The sequence below is a fragment of the Anabas testudineus genome, chromosome 9 (assembly GCF_900324465.2).
Source record: "Anabas testudineus chromosome 9, fAnaTes1.2, whole genome shotgun sequence".
In the NCBI taxonomy this organism is placed as follows: Eukaryota; Metazoa; Chordata; class Actinopteri; order Anabantiformes; family Anabantidae; genus Anabas; species Anabas testudineus.
The window spans coordinates 18,409,505-18,427,170 of NC_046618.1; the positions used below are offsets into that span (position 1 = coordinate 18,409,505).

A 17,666-nucleotide genomic window follows, 5' to 3' on the forward strand; every position below is an offset into this window, starting at 1 on the left:
GGTGAGTTAAAGTGATTTCCAATGTTGTTTATCAAATTAATGTGGAAGCTGAAACCTACGTGGCACAGAGGAAATACAGTGAAGTGTGTGAGGGTTTTAGAATAAAGAACTGTCCTCTGAAGACATGGTTATTGTCAAACTTTCATATCACATGATGTTCAAATGTACTATTATATCAATAAATATAAATATATATGTATTCAAGAGTTGACCTGCAAATGTGTCTCTCTGCAACATGGTCTGTACAGCTGTGATGCAAAACTGCTGGTAGAGGTGTTACCCACAGTGTTGTTAAGTGTGGTTGAAGCAACATTTGCAGGTTGCAGGGTGCACAATATCCTGGCGCACACACACACCCACACACACACACATTTATGTATACATATATATATATAGAGAGAGAGAGAGAGTGGGAGAGAGGGAGAGAGAGAGATCATCATGTCATCTCTGTGACGTAACTTCAAGGTTTCTGCAGGGCTCCCTCTGCTCGTTCAAGGTGTCTGTGTGGAGAGTCCAGGTCCAGTCTCTGACAGACTGTGTCTAACTCAAAGCTTGACTCACACTGACACTTGGTGGTTAGTTGTGTACTCTACATGTTAAAATATTGCAAATGTGAACTCCAGGGAGTGTTTAGTAGATGTTCATGCTGTCACAGTAGCCAGTGAAGTTATTAAATATTTTAGGACATCTATTTTTGACATGTTTTTTTTCCTCAATATTATGTGTGCTTAATAAAATACATCCATTCTTTCTTCTGGCAAAGAAGAAAGTTTTTAAGCTACTGTACAGTGTTCACTGTTCACTGTCAGTATCTCCTTCAGTCTTAGAATAAAAGCACTTCACAGTATGAACTGCTGCAGCATTTAGCATGTTTCCTGTTTGGGGTCTTAAAATGAGGTGTGTGAATTTGTCTTTTGTGGTTTAATTTGAGTGAGCTCATGATAAACTTATTTGTTTGTGATTCAGATCTTCTCGTTTTCTGTGATCATATTACTGTAATTGTCTCATTTGAATAATTTGTGGATCATATACAGCTGACTAAGGAGGTGGAAGAAAGAAAACACATAAAAGTTTAAAAGGTTTTCTATGATGATCGGACGTGATCAGATAAACAAAAAAATAACTTGCAATAGCATTTTTATTTCAAATTTGGAGCTACAATGAGGAGCCAGAAGCTATGAGAATATATTTAGCAACAGAGATATGCAGTACAATCATCAAAAAAAAAAGCTAATGGAGAAGCATTTTTATTCTAGCGGACGCAGCCATAATAACATAAACCCCCCAAATATACATCTAATCAGGATAAAATGAATTCAGCAAAAAAATCCAAACATACAGGGTGAAATGAGTAATTAGCAGTGAGCGCTCATTTCACCATTTTTAAGATTTCATTGTATTTTTGATCCAAGTAAGTTGTTTTGCTGAAAGAAAAGCATAAACTCCAGGATATTTAATATTGCCACAGCCCTGTCCAAAAGAAGTGACTCCAACTAGAGCTCCGTTGCACAACAGTGGGCCTCCTGAATCCCCCTACAGAGAGAAGAAATGCTTATTTCTATGGGTTTGGGTTATGGTTTGGGTGAAGGTGGGTAGACAGTGAATTCAAAGCATTCTTACCTCACAAGTATCTGCAATGTTTTTACCATCTGAGCCAGCACAGACCATGTCACTGGTGATAGCACGGTAGTAATGTTCAAGAGAGTTGCATTTCTTCCTGTCAACCACAGTCACATTGACAGACATCAGGACATCTGACATTTCTTCATCACTGTTGTTTGTTGTCCCCCATCCAGCCACGACACAGACGGTACCAGCTTTTGGATCTTCAACACTGTTACCCAACTTCAGCAATCCCACTGTTTTGGTTTGCTTCACTGGTTTGTCAAGCTGCCAAAAAATGGAACATTATGGATTAATGGATGGACATTAATAAATTCTTTATACATTTGTATGAATTCAACTTTCATCCATCAATCAGCTGTAAAAACATGAGGGTTTTGGAGCTTGACCAGGTTTAAATCTGTCTTTATGTTGTATAGGCTGAAAATACAAAGGTACAGTAGTACAATTAGTGAGTATAATATTTTACATATTATACTCACTAATAGTACTACTGTACTTTTGTATTTTCTTTCATCTGGACTCTACTAACAATCACAATAATACAAAGAGATTTATAAAGAAACATTACATCCCCACTAACACAGCTGATATGTTTATGAATTAATATTCATAGGTCACACTACCTCAAAACAAAACCACAAGTTGATTTTGAGATATACAAAACTGCTCTTTTAGATTACACCCCAAAAAATGAAAAGTTCCTAAATTTTTTACTTAAAGCCTCAGAATAAAGCCTCATTTCTTTTTAATGCCACTCGAAATGTGTCATGTCAAAACAGACCATGTTACAGCTGCAGCTCATTCAAAATGCAGCAGCCATACTCCCTACATGACCCAAGATCCATTTTTACTGAATAATCTAAATACATTTTTAGAGGCTTGACTTTACTAGGAATACTGTGATCAGCTGAGTCTGACTTTGCACCGGGCGTCTTTTGAATTGATTTGCAGAATTGCAGTTTGCACAGCATCTGCTTTTCCTGCGTAAACAAATGTAAGAAGCAAATTCTCCAAACATTTTTTTCAACTCTTTTCTATTTCAGATTCATCTTAGCAGGTATTCACTACAGGTTCCTATAATGTTATCTTACCTTTAGCAGCATGAGATCATTGATATCCTTTTTTTCATCATAGTAGGGATGAGGAAACTGTTTCTCAACCTTTCGGACCTGCCTGGAATTCTTTTCATTTTTCTTGTTCTTGATGGAGTGCACCCCCAACAAGACCGTCTTCATGCTGAAAGAGAAAAAACACAGCAGGGTTAGATTAGAGTTCACATACATTAAAGATCAGTGTACCAACAGCACCTGAACTGGTTTATAAAGTCACATGCCAGTGGTTCTCAGACTTATTCTTCATCTAGTTTTTTAAAGTATGTAAAGTAAACTGCTGCCCAAAGTGCAGATACAAATATTATAAAGATCAAGACACATCCTGTCTCAGGCCCTGTGAGTCCTGTGGTTTCTTGAAGTGACTTTGACCTCAAGACACCAATGAGGATGTTTAAAAGTCAATGTGCAAAGTCTCAGCTACATGTGTTACATGCTTTTGACCCTGATTAAGTAAGTAAAGACATTTTTTTACACTGACAAAGACTGCGTAGTTAATCCTGTCTCCAAGATATTATGTTTATGTGCAACTAAAGTTTCATTCATCTGTGGAGAAACCCAACTGGATTGTGTTTTCTGTTAACATAATCAGGAAAGATCAAAAAGTAGTGTATCATGAAAGTTGATAATAAACTTATCAGAAAACATGATCAGTGAGAATGTATTTTGTGTGTTTTTGCCAAAATATCTGAACTTGCAAAACATATGTATCTTCTTACTCTTTACAGTGGGCAGCAGTCAGCACCCATGATGGACTGATCAGTATCCCTCCACAGGCTGGTGTGTCGGCCTTCAGCAGAGCCATGAAAGGCATCGAGTGGGGCTTTACTTCTTTCCCACCAATAATCTCAGAACCATCACCTGAGGCATTTAACAAAGAAACCAGGTGATTAAATGAGATCTATACCATTACTTTGTGTTCTACGTGTTTACATGAATAAATGGTCACATAATTGGTACAATATGTAGAATATTACTCACTTGTCTGGACAATGAGGAGGACGGCGCAGGAAATAAACGCAGTGAACATTTTGTTTTCCCTTCTCTCTTTGATGTGAGGGTGAAACACACTGAAACCCACCTTGTTGCACACTCTTGCCTTTATATGTTCTATTCAAAGGATGTGGTTTGAATGTGCAAATGTGTGAGTCAGCAAAATGGACATAAATATCATATAAAAATGAATATGTATGAACTTCACATGGAATTGTGTGGTGAACAGTTACCACTTGTCACTTCATCGTGGCCATTTTATTCACAGGCTGTGTACTGGAGACTTTTTATATGTGAAGTAGCTCACACTCACATCATCAGTGAGAGACATGTGGGTAAGGGTGAGCCCACTATGGAAAAGCAAAAATATGATTCTGATAGAAGAACAAAATTCAGGTTAAAGGTAAAATGAGAGTTGCTACTTCTCAGAAGAACTGAGGAATAAAAATAAAAGGTGGAATTACAGCAGCTCAAACAGTAGCCTAATTCTTTTTTTGAATTGCAGTCCTCAGGGTGTACATCTATGCTGTCTGTCTATATGACTTATGCACGTTGTTCTTGTCTTTTCTTTTTTCTCATTTTGGATATTGGAATTAGTTTTTGCACCTCGCCAGGATCCCTTCAGTCTCCTCTTTGGCAGATCAAATGCCTTTTAGGGCAAGTCTAAAGACTGACTTGACCTAAAACTGCATGATCTAAAACCTTACAGTACATTTCTTGTTCCAGGTGAACTTCTTTGTGTGTTCTGGGTCATTATTTTTCTTGCTGCATGATGAGGGACCTTTTAGTTAGTTTGGTTATTCTTGCTAATGATTAGCTTGTATCTTCTGGTGTTGTCTGTACCTTTGTTCATGAAGTTTTCTGTGAATAGCAGATTATGATACCTTCACTCCTACCCACAGTGTTTTAGGGTCTTTCTTCACAGCTCTCATAATGATCCTGATATCGACGGCTCTTTTCCTCCGTACAACTAAACCCTCGTCTGTAAGAGGGATAGAAACTGACAGTGATCACAATTTATGTCATATTTATAATTTCATTTTCCTCCCCAGGACCTGACCTACTGTATAAAGTTTTCTTGACACATTTAACCTACATTTCTCATATGTTTAATTCATAGTTTTATGTTCAGCGAGAGCCCTGAATGAGTCAGCTCAAAATGTCACAGATACAGATGAACAATATTTGCAGCAATGGTTTAACTGACACACCAATGTCTTTTATTATTACTGAGCATGGATAATCATGCATTACATTTAGTTGTATAAAGCTGTTGTAATGTGTAACAAATTAATAGATCGTGATTAAAATTTCAGTTTCTCTAACCTGTGAGCTGGTAACTTGGCCTGAGGGAGGGAAACTCCCACACACTGACTTGGTGATGATGAAGGCCATGACCTATGACCAAATATCTCTTCTTTTCAGCCAAGAGAGAACAGATCTGCATTTAAAGTTATAAGGAGTTGTATTTATAATGTTTAAACACAGTGAAAATGCCTCTGATCCACTGTACCATACTTTCATTGTTGAGCCCCTGCAAGTTGGTGTTGGCAGAAGTCACACAAGTCTGTGGATACTGCTGGAAATATAATATGTTTCTAATTGTCAAATAGATGATTAAAGTTAAACAAAAATGATAAAACCATCAACTGAACTGAACCTATAAATAAAAACTTCAAAAAAAGCAGTATAAAATATTCCTCAGTGCAAAGTACTACAATAATACTGTATTAAGAACTGTTGTGTAATTTAGATAAATGTTTATGTGTCAGCACCTTGTGTTCCTGCAGTGTGTTTTAAATGTTCCACCACAGGTGACATGCTGCCCAATAATCTTTCATGTTGATGAATGTGTTACCAACCTGCTGCAACAACTACCCACCTCCTCTAGGCCAAATGTGTGTCAATCTGTGGTTGATTATAGTCCACACTAAATAGTATGTAATGTACCAAGAACATGGAGCAAACACAGACACAAAATAAAGAACCTACTACACCACATGTCTCTTACAGTAGTCGTCCAGCAGTGTCGGTGCTGCCAACTTCATCACTAACTTTCCCTGCAGATTTAGAGCGGTCTGATAAAAACATGGTCCCAATGTCCTGGATCTTTGGTTTGCTGTTGTTATCCACATTAAAGACAGTTACAATAAACACTCATTTACTAACATTTACTCTTTCTGTAATAATGTCCACACAGAAAAGCTGAGTTAAACTGATTTCCTATGTTCTTTATCAAACTAACGTGGAAGCTGAAACTTAAGTGGCACCGTGGAAATGTGCAAATGTACTATTGTATCAATAAATATAAATATATATGTATTCAAGAGTTGACCTACAAATGTGTCTCTCTGCAACATGGTCTGTACAGCTGTGATGCAAAGCTGCTGGCTTAGGTGTTGCTAAGTGTGGTTGAAGCAACATTTGCAGGCTGCATGGTGCACAATGTCCCATCACATAAACATTAACCTGCATTCTGTCTCTGTCTTTATACAGTACAGATGTGACAACAAACAAAAAATCATCAAATATGTTCTGCATTAAAAAATATATATATTATTTTGTTCCCATATAAACATTTTTTTTAGAATCTCAACATATCAAAGCTGAGTTATGTGTGACTTCCTGGTTTTACTGATTTGTTGTGGATAGTTTATGTGTGACTATGAGATCAGTATCACAGGGTCAGATCATCTCTGTTCCTCTGTGACGTGATGTGATGTTAAAATGGTAGCTTGAAGGTTTCTGCAGGGCTCCCTCTGCTGGTTCAAGGTGTCTGTGTGGAGAGTCCAGGTCCAGTCTCTGACAGACTGTGTCTAACTCAAAGCTTGACTCACACTGACACTCGCTGGTTAGAGATGTACTCTACATGTTAAAATATTGGAAATTTGAACTCCAAGTTGTGTTCAGTAGATGTTCATGCTGTCACAGTAGCCAGTGAAGTTATTAAATACAATAAATAATAAACATTTTAGGACATCAGTTTTTTCTGTATGGGGTCTTAAGCTGAGGTGTCTGAATATGTCTTCTGGGGTTTGGTTTGAGTGAGTGCATGATAAACTTTCATATTTATTTGTGATTCAGAGCTTCCCGTTCTCTGTGATCCTATTACTGCAATTGTCTCATTTGAATCATTTGTGCATCATCTACAGCTGACTAAGGAGGTGGAAGAAAGAAAACACATAAAAGTGTCAAAGGTTTCAGTTGATGATCGAACGTGACCAAAGAAACAAAAAAATAACTTGTTATAGCTTTTATATTTGAAATTTGGAGCTACAATGAGGGTCCAGCAGCCAGAAGCTATGAGAATATATTTAGCAACAGAGATATACAGTACAATCATCAAAAACAAAGCTAATGGAGAAGCAGTTTTATTCCAGCGGGGAAAGCCATGATAATATAAAACCCCCAAATATACATCTAATTAGGATAAAATGAATTCAGCACAAAAATCCAAAGATACAGGGTAAAATGAGTAATTAGCAGTGAGCGCTCATTTCACCATTTTTAAGATTTCATTGTATTTTTGATCCATACAAGTTGTTTTGCTGAAAGAAAAGCATAAACTCCAGGAAACTTGATATCACCACAGCCCCGTCCAAAAGAAGTGACTCCAACTAGAGCTCCGTTGCACAACAGTGGGCCTCCTGAATCCCCCTGCAGAGAGAAGAAACACTTATTTTCATTTAGTTTGGGTACAGAGATGAAAGTGGGCAGACAGTGAATTCAAAGCATTCTTACCTGACAAGTATCTGCTCTGTTTTTACCATCTGAACCAGCACATATCATGTCACTGGTTATACGATGGTTGTAATGTTCAGAAGAGTTGCATTTCTTCCTGTCAACCACAGTCACTTTGACAGACATCAGGACATCTGAAATTTGTTTTATATTGTAGTCTGTTCTCCCCCATCCAGCCACGACACAGACGGTACCAGCTTTTGGATCTTTAACACTGTTACTCAACTTGAGCAATCCCACTGGTTTGGTTTGCTTCACTGGTTTGTCAAGCTGCAAAAAAGGAACATTATGAGTTATTGGATGGACATGAATAAATTCTTTATACATCTTTATGAATTCAACTTTCATCCATCAGTCATCTGTAAAAACATCTTTATTTTGTATAGGCTACTGTATCATACTGTACTCAAAGGTATTTGAAAATGTTGCCACATTCACTAATTGTACTACCTTTGTATTTTCTTTCATCTGGACTCTACTAACAATCACAGCAATACAGAGAGATTCATCAAAAAGCATAACATCCACACTAACAAAGCTGATATATTTATGAATGAATATTCATAGGTCACACTGCCCAGAATCTGCTGCAGAGCCACAAAAAAAAACCACAATTAGATTTTGAAATATACAAAATTGCTCTTAGATTACAACCAAAACATGAAAGGTTAAAGGCAATCGTATATTTTTATTTAGATATTAACAGAAGAATGCCTCCTTTCCTTTTAACGCCACTGGAAGAATCATGCCACAGTTTTTGCTGGACAACCCAAGCAGACTATCTCTCAGCTGCAGCTCATTCAGAATGCAGCAGTTATACTCCTTATGACCAGTTTTTACTCTCTTTACACTCTTTAACTCTTTTCTATTTCAGATTCATTTTAGCAGGTATTCACTACAGGTTCCTATAATGTTATCTTACCTTTAGCAGCATGATATCATTGTTTTTATTTTTTGCATCATAGTAGGGATGAGGAAACTGTTTCTCAACATTTCGGACCTGCCTGGAATTCTTTTCATTTTTCTTGATGGAGTGCACCCCCAACAAGACCGTCTTCATGCTGAAAGAGCAAAAACACAGCAGGGTTAGATTAGAGTTCACATACATTAAAGGTCAGTGTACCAACAACACCTGAACTGGTTTATAAAGTCACATGCCAGTGGATCTCAGACCTATTCTTCATCTAGTTTTTTAATGTATGTAAAGTAAACTGCTGCCCAAAGTGCAGAAACAAATATAACTAAGATCAAGAGCACATCCTGTCTCAGGCCCTGTGCGTCCTGTGATTTCTTGAAGTGGCTTTGACCTCAAATCACCAACCAGGCCATTTAAAAGTCAATGTGCAAAGTCTCAGCTACATGTCTTACATGCTTCTGTGTTTATATGAATCTAACGATAATTTGTGAAGAAACACAACTGGATTGTGTTTTCTGTTAACATAACCAGGAAATATCAAAAGGTAATGTATCATGAAAGTTGATAAACTTATTAGAAAACATGATCACTCAGAATGGATTTTGTGTGTTTTTGCCAAAATATCTAAACCTGCATAACATGTGTTTCTTGTTCTTACTCTTCACAGTGGGCAGCAGTCAGCACCCATGATGGACTGATCAGTGTCCCTCCACACATATATTTGTTGTTCTTCAGCAGAGCCATGAAAGGCATCGAGTGGGGCTTCACCTCTTTTCCATCAATAATCTCAGAACCATCACCTGAGACATTTAATAAAAAAGCCAGTTGATTAAATGAAATCTGTACCATTACTTTGTGTTCTGCTTGTTTACATGAATAAATGGTCACATAAAAAATTAGTGCAATATATAGAATGTTACTCACTTGTCTGGACCATGAGGAGGACAGTGCAGGAAATAAGCGCAGTGAAATCCGTTGGGCAGAACATTTCCTTTTCGCTTCTCTCTTTGAAGTGAGGGTGAAACACACTGAAACCCACCTTGTTGCACACTCTTCTCTTTATATGTTCTACTCAAAGGATGTGGTCTGAATGTGCAAATGTGTGTGTCAGCAAAATTGACATAAATATCATTGTATTATCATGCAAAAATTAATATGTGTGAACTTCACATGGAATTGTGTGGTGAACAGTTACCACTTGTCACTTATCAGTTATCATAGTAATTTTATTCACAGGCTGTGTACTGGAGGCTTTTTATATGTGAAGTAGCTCACACTCACATCATCAGTGTGAGGCATGTGAGTAAGGGTGAGCCCACTATGGAAAAGACTATCAAAGAGACACAACCCACTACCTGATGAGTTTCATTATATTGATGCAGCTCAGACAGTAATTCTTTTTTTATATTGCAGTCCTCAGGGTGTACATCTATACTGTCTATCTATATGACCTTTGGATGTTGTTCTTGTATGAAATTAGCTTTTGCACCAACTCAACAGGATCCCTTCAGTCTCCTCTTTGGCAGATAAAATCTAAAAGTCTAAAGACTGACTTGACCTTGCATGATCTAAAACCTTACATTTCTTGTTCCTCATGAACTTCTTTGTGTGTTTTGGGTCATTATCTTGCTGCATGATGCGGGACCTTTTAGTTAGTTTGGTTATTCTTGCTAATGAATGGTTTGTATCTTCTGGTGTCACATGTATGCCATGTCAGCATCAGTTCAACAAGGGAGAGCTCCACAGAGCACCACAGGAGATCCTTTCTGCCAGTGACCATCAAACTATACAACTAAACCCTTATCTGTAAGAGGGATAGGGACTGACAGTGATCACAATTTATGTCATATTTAAAGCCGCTGGTCAGTGTAGTGGTAACATCACCACCTCCCATGTGGGAGATGGCCTACCTCCAATAGGGGTCCTTAGGCAAGACCTCCTCACGCTCACCCTGCCTACCATTGTACTGATATATGTAAGTCGCTTTGGATAAAAGCGTCTGCTAAATGACTAAAATGTAAATGTAAATATTTATATTTTCATTTTCCACCCTTGACCTTGTCATGATTCCAGCCTTGTTGCTGCCTGTATTTCCCCCATGCCCCATGCTTATTTCGACAACTTCCTGTTTCCTCCTCCACTCACCGAATTGGTTGCACCTGGTTTCCCCCACACTATATAGATACAGTTTCTCCGCTTCCAGATAGTCAAACCTCAACTCCTGGACAGTATCCAGCTTTTCTTTTGGACTGATTTATTGGGGATTTTTCGGACTCTGCCTGCCCTGGACCTCATCTCTTGCCTGACCTCCTGGTTCTGTGAGTTCTGCTTTCCCCCCTGCTCACAGTACAAGACCTGTACCTGTATCTGCCTGCACCCCTTCTACCCCTCTGGTTATGTGTTATCGGTTCTCTCCCTTGTTGTTCCATTTCCCGGTTCCACTCTGTGTGGACCTCCTAGTGTGTTTGACCAGGACTGTCTATTGTGTTGTGGATTTTGCCTGCTGGACATCACTTTAAAACCTTTTCACTGTGTATGACCTGGATTGCCCCTGACTGCGATTATAGCCTGATATTGTTCTGCCCTGTACATATCCCCGGACTTTATTAGCTTTCACTCTCCCCATCTGCTCCACATGCTCTGTTGGTCGGCCATATTAGCCGTGACCCCCACACCACCTTATCAGTCACGTGTCTCAGTGTTCAGTCCTCAGCCTCTGTTCAACAGCCATCTTAGAACTGTTGCCATTCCCTCCGGTTCTCCACAACAACTCACATCCAGAGCTTTTTTACTCGCCTGACACCGCCTTCTGTCATTTGGATCTCTACTGAGTCCTCCTGCTTTGTTTAAGTTCTATTTCTGTCAAACTTTTTGAACTCTCCTCCGAATCTGGGTTATCTCTGGCCACGGGGTCCTTCGTAAAGGTTGTGACAGACCTACTATATGAAGTTTTTCTTGACAGATCTAACCCACATTTCTCATTTGTCAATTTATAGTTTTCTGTTCAGTGGAAGCCCTGAATGAGTCATAGAGACAGATGAACAATATTTGCAGCAATGGTTTAACTGTCACACTGATTATAGTGAAGCTTCTCACACTAATGCTGCTCTTTTAATATTACTCAGCATGCATAATAATGCATTACATTTAGTGTATAATGCTGTTGCAGTGTTAAAAATTAAAACATCATTAATATTTCAGTTTCTCTAACCTGGTTAGAGAGCAAGCTGGAAACTTGGCCTGAGTGAGGGGAAACTCCCACAATCTGACTTGGTGATGAGCTCATCATAGAGAACAAATCAGCAATCAAAGTTATAAGTAGTTATATTTATAATGTTTATACACAGATGAAAATGCATTTGATCCATTGTACCATACTTTGATTGTTAAGCACCTGCAAGTTTGTGTTGGCAGAAGTCACTCAAGTCTATGTGCTCTAGTTTTATATCAAGCTTGAAGCTGGATCTCCCCTAACCCTACTATCAACTGAACTGAACCTATTAGCAAAAGCTGTATCCAAAGCAGTATAAAATATTCCTCAGTAAAGCCTACTTTGAAAATACTACAACAATACTGTGTTAGGAACTGTTGTGTAATTTAGATAAATGTTTGTGTCAGTACATGGTCTGTACAGCTGTGATGCAAAGCTGCTGGCTTAGGTGTTACCCACAGTGTTATGTGTGGTTGAAACAACATTTTGCAGGCTGCATGGTTCACAATGTCCTGGCAAAAAAACATGAACCTGCACTCTGTGTCTTTACACAGTACAGATGTGACAACAAACAGAAATTGATTAAATCTGTTCTGCATTAAAAAATAAAAAATAAATCTTACCTTTAGCAGCATGAGATCATCGATATGCTTTTTTTCATCATAGGAGGAATGAGGAAACAGTTTCTTAACCTTGCGGACCTGACTGCAATTCTTCACATTTTTCTCGTTCTAGATGGAGTGCACCCCCAGCAAGACCGTGTTAATACTGAAAGAGGTGTGTGTGTGTGTGTGTGTGTGTGTGTGTGTGTGTGTGTGTGTGTGTGTGTGTGTGTATGTATATATGTGTGTATATATATATATATTCCTCCTACACACACACGTATGTATATATATATATATATATATATATATATATATATATATATATATATATATATATATATATATATATATATATATATATATATATATATATATATATATATATTAGACGTACAACAGCAGGGAGTCACAGACACTAGGCGTGTCCTTGAGCAAGACATTCCACGCTAGCTCCCCGGGCGCTGTATGAAGCTGCCCACAGCTCCCCCCAGGGGGATAGGTTAAATGCAGAGGACAAATTTAATCTGTAACATGTAAAATGTGACAAATGACAAATAAAGGTGTTTCTTCTTCTTCATCCTCCCCACAATCAGAGATTGGGTTCCAAGCCCCAATAACTGAGTTTAATGCAAGAGCAGCTGACTAAGATTGAAGATCATGGGTAGATGGACACCTGGAGCCCCCGAGTCCGGTTACCAAGAATTAGTGAAGTACCTTCTCAAAGTCTGCTAGAAGAATGCAGCACTACAGACGATACCAACCCTGACCATCAGCGAGACCAATCAGCTGATATACAGTTCAGGATCAACTGTGATCCTTGAAGTACTTGGCTATAAGATCAACACAAGCCATAAGGTGCAGTATCCTCCATGGAAATGGCGATTGGAGGCCAAGATCAAGGCAACATGGAGAGAAGTTAGCCAACTATCAGAGCTACAGAAAGGCAGCATGAAGAAGAACCAGGTGCTTAAGAAGTACAGTAAGATGACCTTACCTAAGGCCTTGGAGACTGCCAAGCAAAGGCTCACGGCCCTGGTTACCCGGCTGAAGAAATACACCAGAGAAGTTGAGACCAGGAGAATAAACAGGATGTTCTCCACTGAGCCATCCAAGGTGTACTCACAGTGGCAGGGTAATAACATGAGAGGAGACCCACCAAGGCTGGAGACTGAACAATACTTGAAAGCAGACCACAGCAACCTTCCTAAACAACATCCAGTAACCATCACAAAGGCAGACATCCAAGAGTGAGTCTCGGGTATGAAGAACTGGACAGCACCAGGTCCTGACATGATCCATGACTACTGGCTAAAGAAGCTAACCTCACTCAATGAGCACCTGGAAGCACAAATTAATAATCTACTGATGGATGGAACCCACCCTGAATGGCTAACGGAAGGCCGGACATTCCTGATCCTGAAGGACCCCCAGAAGGGAGCAGTCCCATCCAACTACTGCCCAATAACCTGCCTCCGCACAACATGGAAGCTCCTGTCAGGTGTCATAGCAGCCAAGATGAGCAGGCACATGGATCAATACATGAACAGTGCCCAGAAGGGAACTGGTAGTAGAGATGGGAAATTCGGTTAATTTAACTGACTCAGATCTACACACTGAACAAATCATTTTGAGTAATTTCATTCATTTCGTTCATTTTACAGCAGGTGGCGGTTTAAAAAAAAACAGCGGTTCTCAAACACTATATACTGAAGACAACATGGTTTGCTTCCGCTGATAAATTATAATAAACAAAATGCCACAAGCAATTTAAACCATGTGAAAACATAGGAAAGCAAATCCACACCACAATAAAGTGACTTGTGTCCTACATCCTCCCTGCACTTGTTGTTTAACAGCGCGACAGTGACTTGGTAGCTGTCACGTGACAAATGAACGATCCATGAACGAGTGCACTGCTTCCACAGCCTGAGCTGAGAACAATGAACAAAACCGTGCAGCCCGAGCTGCCTTTCACGTGACGGCTGGTAGAGGACTAGTGAAAGTAAAACTTATTTATGACAATTAGTGAGACGTTTAAAGCAAAAAGTTTTAAAGCAATTTGCTTTTAAAGCAAATTGTGTCCAAAATGTGAAATTATTATTATTATTATTGATGTTATTGTTGTTGTTATTAATAATGTATACACATAAATGTTTTAAAAGTTTCAGTTGATGATCGGAAGTGACCAAAGAAACAAAAAAATACCTTGTGATAGCATTTTTATTTCGAATTTGGAGCTACAATCAGGGGCCAGCAGCCAAAAGCTATGAGAATATATTTAGCAACAAAGATATACAGTACAATCATCAAAAAGCAAAGCTAATGGAGAAGCAGTTTTATTCCAGCGGGGGCAGCCATAATAATATAAAACCCCCAAATATACATCTAATTAGGATAAAATGAATTCAGCACAATAATCCAAAGATACAGGGTAAAATTAGTAATTAGCAGTGAGCGCTCATTTCACCATGTTTAAGATTTCATTGTATTTTTGATCCAAATAAGTTGTTTTGCTGAAAGAAATGCATAAACTCCAGGAAACTTGATATCACCACAGCCCTTTCCAAAAGAAGTGACTCCAACTAGAGCTCCGTTGCACAACAGTGGGCCTCCTGAATCCCCCTACAGAGAGAAGAAATACTTAGTTCTATTTAGTTTGGGTACAGAGGTGAAGGTGAGCAGACAGTGAATTCAAAGCATTCTTACCTCACAAGTATCTGCTCTTTTTTTACCATTCGAGCCAGCACATACCATGTCATTGGTGATAGCACGGTTGTAACATTTAGGAGAGTTGCATTTCTTTCTGTCAACCACAGTCACTTTGACAGACATCAGGACATCTGACATTTGTTTTGTAGTGTTGTTTGTTGTCCCCCATCCAGCCACGACACAGATGGTCCCAGCTTTTGGATCTTGAATAGTCTTATCCAACTTGAGCAATCCCACCGTTTTGGTTGGCTTCGCTGGTTTGTCAAGCTGTCAAAAAAGGAACATTATGGATTAATAGATGGTTATTAATAAATTCTTTATGCTTCTTTTTAAATTAAACTTTCATCCATCCATCATCTGTGATAACAAACTGTTTCCCGTCCTGCTGCCTGAGCCTATGCAGCTGATGCCATGTGGTGATAGAAGGTACTGCAATGAACTGGAAATGAACGAATCCATTACTGAGAGGACTCATTACTCCCAAGTCATATAAAAGTTTAGTTCATATTAAACAAATCGTTCACGAACAAAACATCGCTAATTGGTAGCAACACCAGGGGAGCAAAGCACCAGCTACTGGTAGACAAAGCAGTCACCAGAGACTGTAAGACCAGACATACCAACCTGTGCACTGCCTGGATGGACTACAAGAAAGCCTATGAGTCAATGCCTCACACATGGGTCATGGAACGCTTGGAACTGTACAAGATCAACAGGACTCTAAGAACCTTCATCCAGAACTCAATGGGAAAGTGGAAAACAACCCTTGAGACCAACTTCAAGCCGATTGCCCAAGTCAACATCAAGTGCGGCATATACTGTACCAAGGAGATGCTCTGTCCCCACTGCTGTTCTGCATAGGCCTGAACCCCCTCAGCCAGATCATGACCAAGACTGGCTACGGATACCAACTACAAAGTGCCACAACAAAAAACATGAGAGTTTTGGACCTTGACCAGGTTTAAATCTTTTAAATCTGTCTTTATGTTGTATAGGCTGCTGTAACATGTTGTACTCACTAATCTCACTTTCTTTCATCTGGACTCTACCAACAATCCCAACAATACAAAGAGATTCATCAAAAAGCATACATGACCCAAAATCAGTTTTACTGTTATTGAAAAATAACTTATTTTTACAGGCTTAACATGGCTAGAAATACTGTGACAAACTCAGTTTGACTTTGCACCATGCGTACCTTAAATTGATTTGCAGAATTGCAGTTTGTATAGCATCTGTTTTTTCTGGCAAAACAAATGTATGCAGCAAATTCTGATCTCAAACCAAGTGCTCCAAATATTGATTGCTCCTAACTCTTTTCTATTTCATCTCAGCAGATATTCACTACAGGTTCTTAAAATGTTATCTTACCTTTAGCAACATGAGATCATTGACCTTTTTTTTCTCATCATAGGAGGGATGAGGAAACTGTTTCTTAACCTTTCGGATCTGCCTGGAATTCTTTTCATTTTTCTTTTCTTTGATGGAGTGCACCCCCAACAAGACCGTCTTAATGCTGAAAGAGCAAAAGAAGTCAATGTGCAAAGTCTCAGCTACATGTCTTATATGCTTTTGTCTCTGAATGAATTAGTGAGAACTTAATTTTAAACTGACAAAAGACTGCATAGCTAATCCTGTCTCCTAGATATTATGTTTATGTGCAACTAAGTTTCATTTGTGACGAAACCCAACTGGATTGTGTTTTCTGTTAACATAATCAGGAAATATCAAAAAGTAGTGTATCATGAAAGTTGATAATAAACCTATCAGAAAACATGATCACTGAGAATGTATTTTGTGTGTTTTTGCCAAAATATCTAAACTAAAACATATGTATCTAGTTCTTACTCTTTACAGTGGGCAGCAGTCAGCACCCATGATGGACTGATCAGTGTCCCTCCACAGACGGTTGTGTTGTTCTTCAGCAGAGCCATGAAAGGCATCGAGTGGGGCTTCACTTCTTTCCCACCAATAATCTCAGAACCATCACCTAAGGCATTTAACAAAGAAACCAGGTGATTAAATGAGATCTGTGCCATTACTTTGTGTTCTACGTGTTTACATGAATAAATGGTCAAATAAAGAATTAGTACAATATATAGAATATTACTCACTTGTCTGGACAATGAGGAGGACAGTGCAGGAAATAAGCGCAGTGAAACCCATTTGGCAGAACATTTTGTTTTCTCTCTTTGAAGTGAGGGTGAAACACACTGAAACCCACCTTGTTGCACACTCTTGTCTTTATATGTTCTACTTAAAGGATGTGGTCTGAATGTGCAAAAACATTAAATATTAATCTGTATGAACTTCACAACTTTGGCAGTTACCACTTGTCACTTATCAGTCATAATAGCCGTTTTGTTCACACGCTGTGGACTGGAGACTTGTTATGTGTGAAGAAGCTCACACTCACATCATCAGTGTGAGACCTGTCAGTAAGGGTGGGCCACTGTGAAACAGCAAAAGTATGATTCAGGCAAAAGAAAAAAGTTCTGCTTAAATGTTAAAATGAGAGTTGCTACTTCTCAGTAGAACTGAAGAATAAAAAGAAAAGGTAGGATCTCAGCAGCATGTAGAGAAAACATGACTAGTGTTCTCTCACCAGGGCTTTCAACTGCATTGCTCTCATACTGTTTCAAAAATACAACAGTAATCCTTTTTTTGTATTGCAGTCCTCAGGGTTTACATCTATACTGTCTATCTATTTGACTTTTGCATGTTGTTCCTGTTTTTTCTCTCATTTTGCAGGTTGG

The 17,666-nt window shown here is 38.7% G+C and overlaps 2 protein-coding genes across 4 annotated transcripts; both read right to left on the minus strand.

The window, feature by feature from the left end:
• Positions 1-1,129: 1,129 nt before the first annotated feature.
• Positions 1,130-17,150, minus strand: LOC113150582 (granzyme A-like). 3 transcript variants are annotated; one of them, XM_026343150.1, is made up of 5 exons: positions 17,025-17,144; positions 3,455-3,596; positions 2,718-2,862; positions 1,621-1,890; positions 1,130-1,533 (listed from the first exon to the last, which is right to left on the minus strand). In XM_026343150.1, the coding sequence occupies exons 1-5, from the start codon at positions 17,086-17,088 to the stop codon at positions 1,384-1,386; spliced, it is 771 nt and encodes a 256-aa protein (XP_026198935.1). In that variant the 5' UTR covers positions 17,089-17,144; the 3' UTR covers positions 1,130-1,383. The 3 variants fall into 3 exon arrangements, with proteins under 3 accessions (XP_026198935.1, XP_026198936.1, XP_026198934.1); XM_026343151.1 differs by lacking the exon at positions 17,025-17,144 and adding an exon at positions 3,717-3,939; XM_026343149.1 differs by lacking the exons at positions 1,130-1,533; positions 1,621-1,890; positions 2,718-2,862; positions 3,455-3,596 and adding exons at positions 14,412-14,823; positions 14,908-15,177; positions 16,282-16,426; positions 16,759-16,900 and having other exon boundaries at positions 17,025-17,150.
• On the minus strand, positions 7,022-10,272 carry LOC113150583 (granzyme A-like). Its single transcript, XM_026343152.1, has 5 exons — positions 9,310-10,272; positions 9,044-9,185; positions 8,392-8,530; positions 7,470-7,739; positions 7,022-7,385 (listed from the first exon to the last, which is right to left on the minus strand). Exons 1-5 carry the CDS (start codon positions 9,371-9,373, stop codon positions 7,236-7,238), a joined length of 765 nt encoding a protein of 254 aa, XP_026198937.1. The 5' UTR covers positions 9,374-10,272; the 3' UTR covers positions 7,022-7,235.
• Positions 17,151-17,666: the final 516 nt, after the last annotated feature.

Bases quoted from the DNA above. Each gene is read 5' to 3' on its own strand.
- LOC113150583 (XM_026343152.1), bottom strand. From the start codon at position 9,373: ATGTTCTGCCCAACGGATTTCACTGCGCTTATTTCCTGCACTGTCCTC. The intron at 7,740-8,391 runs GTAAGATAACAT...CCTTTTTTGCAG, and splicing joins ATGATATCATGCTGCTAAAG to CTTGACAAACCAGTGAAGCA. The intron at 7,386-7,469 runs GTAAGAATGCTT...TTCTCTCTGCAG, and splicing joins ACAGAGCAGATACTTGTCAG to GGGGATTCAGGAGGCCCACT.
- LOC113150582 (XM_026343150.1), bottom strand. From the start codon at position 17,088: ATGTTCTGCCAAATGGGTTTCACTGCGCTTATTTCCTGCACTGTCCTC. The intron at 3,597-17,024 runs GTGAGTAATATT...TAAATGCCTCAG, and splicing joins CCTCCTCATTGTCCAGACAA to GTGATGGTTCTGAGATTATT. The intron at 1,891-2,717 runs GTAAGATAACAT...ATTTTTTGGCAG, and splicing joins ATGATCTCATGCTGCTAAAG to CTTGACAAACCAGTGAAGCA.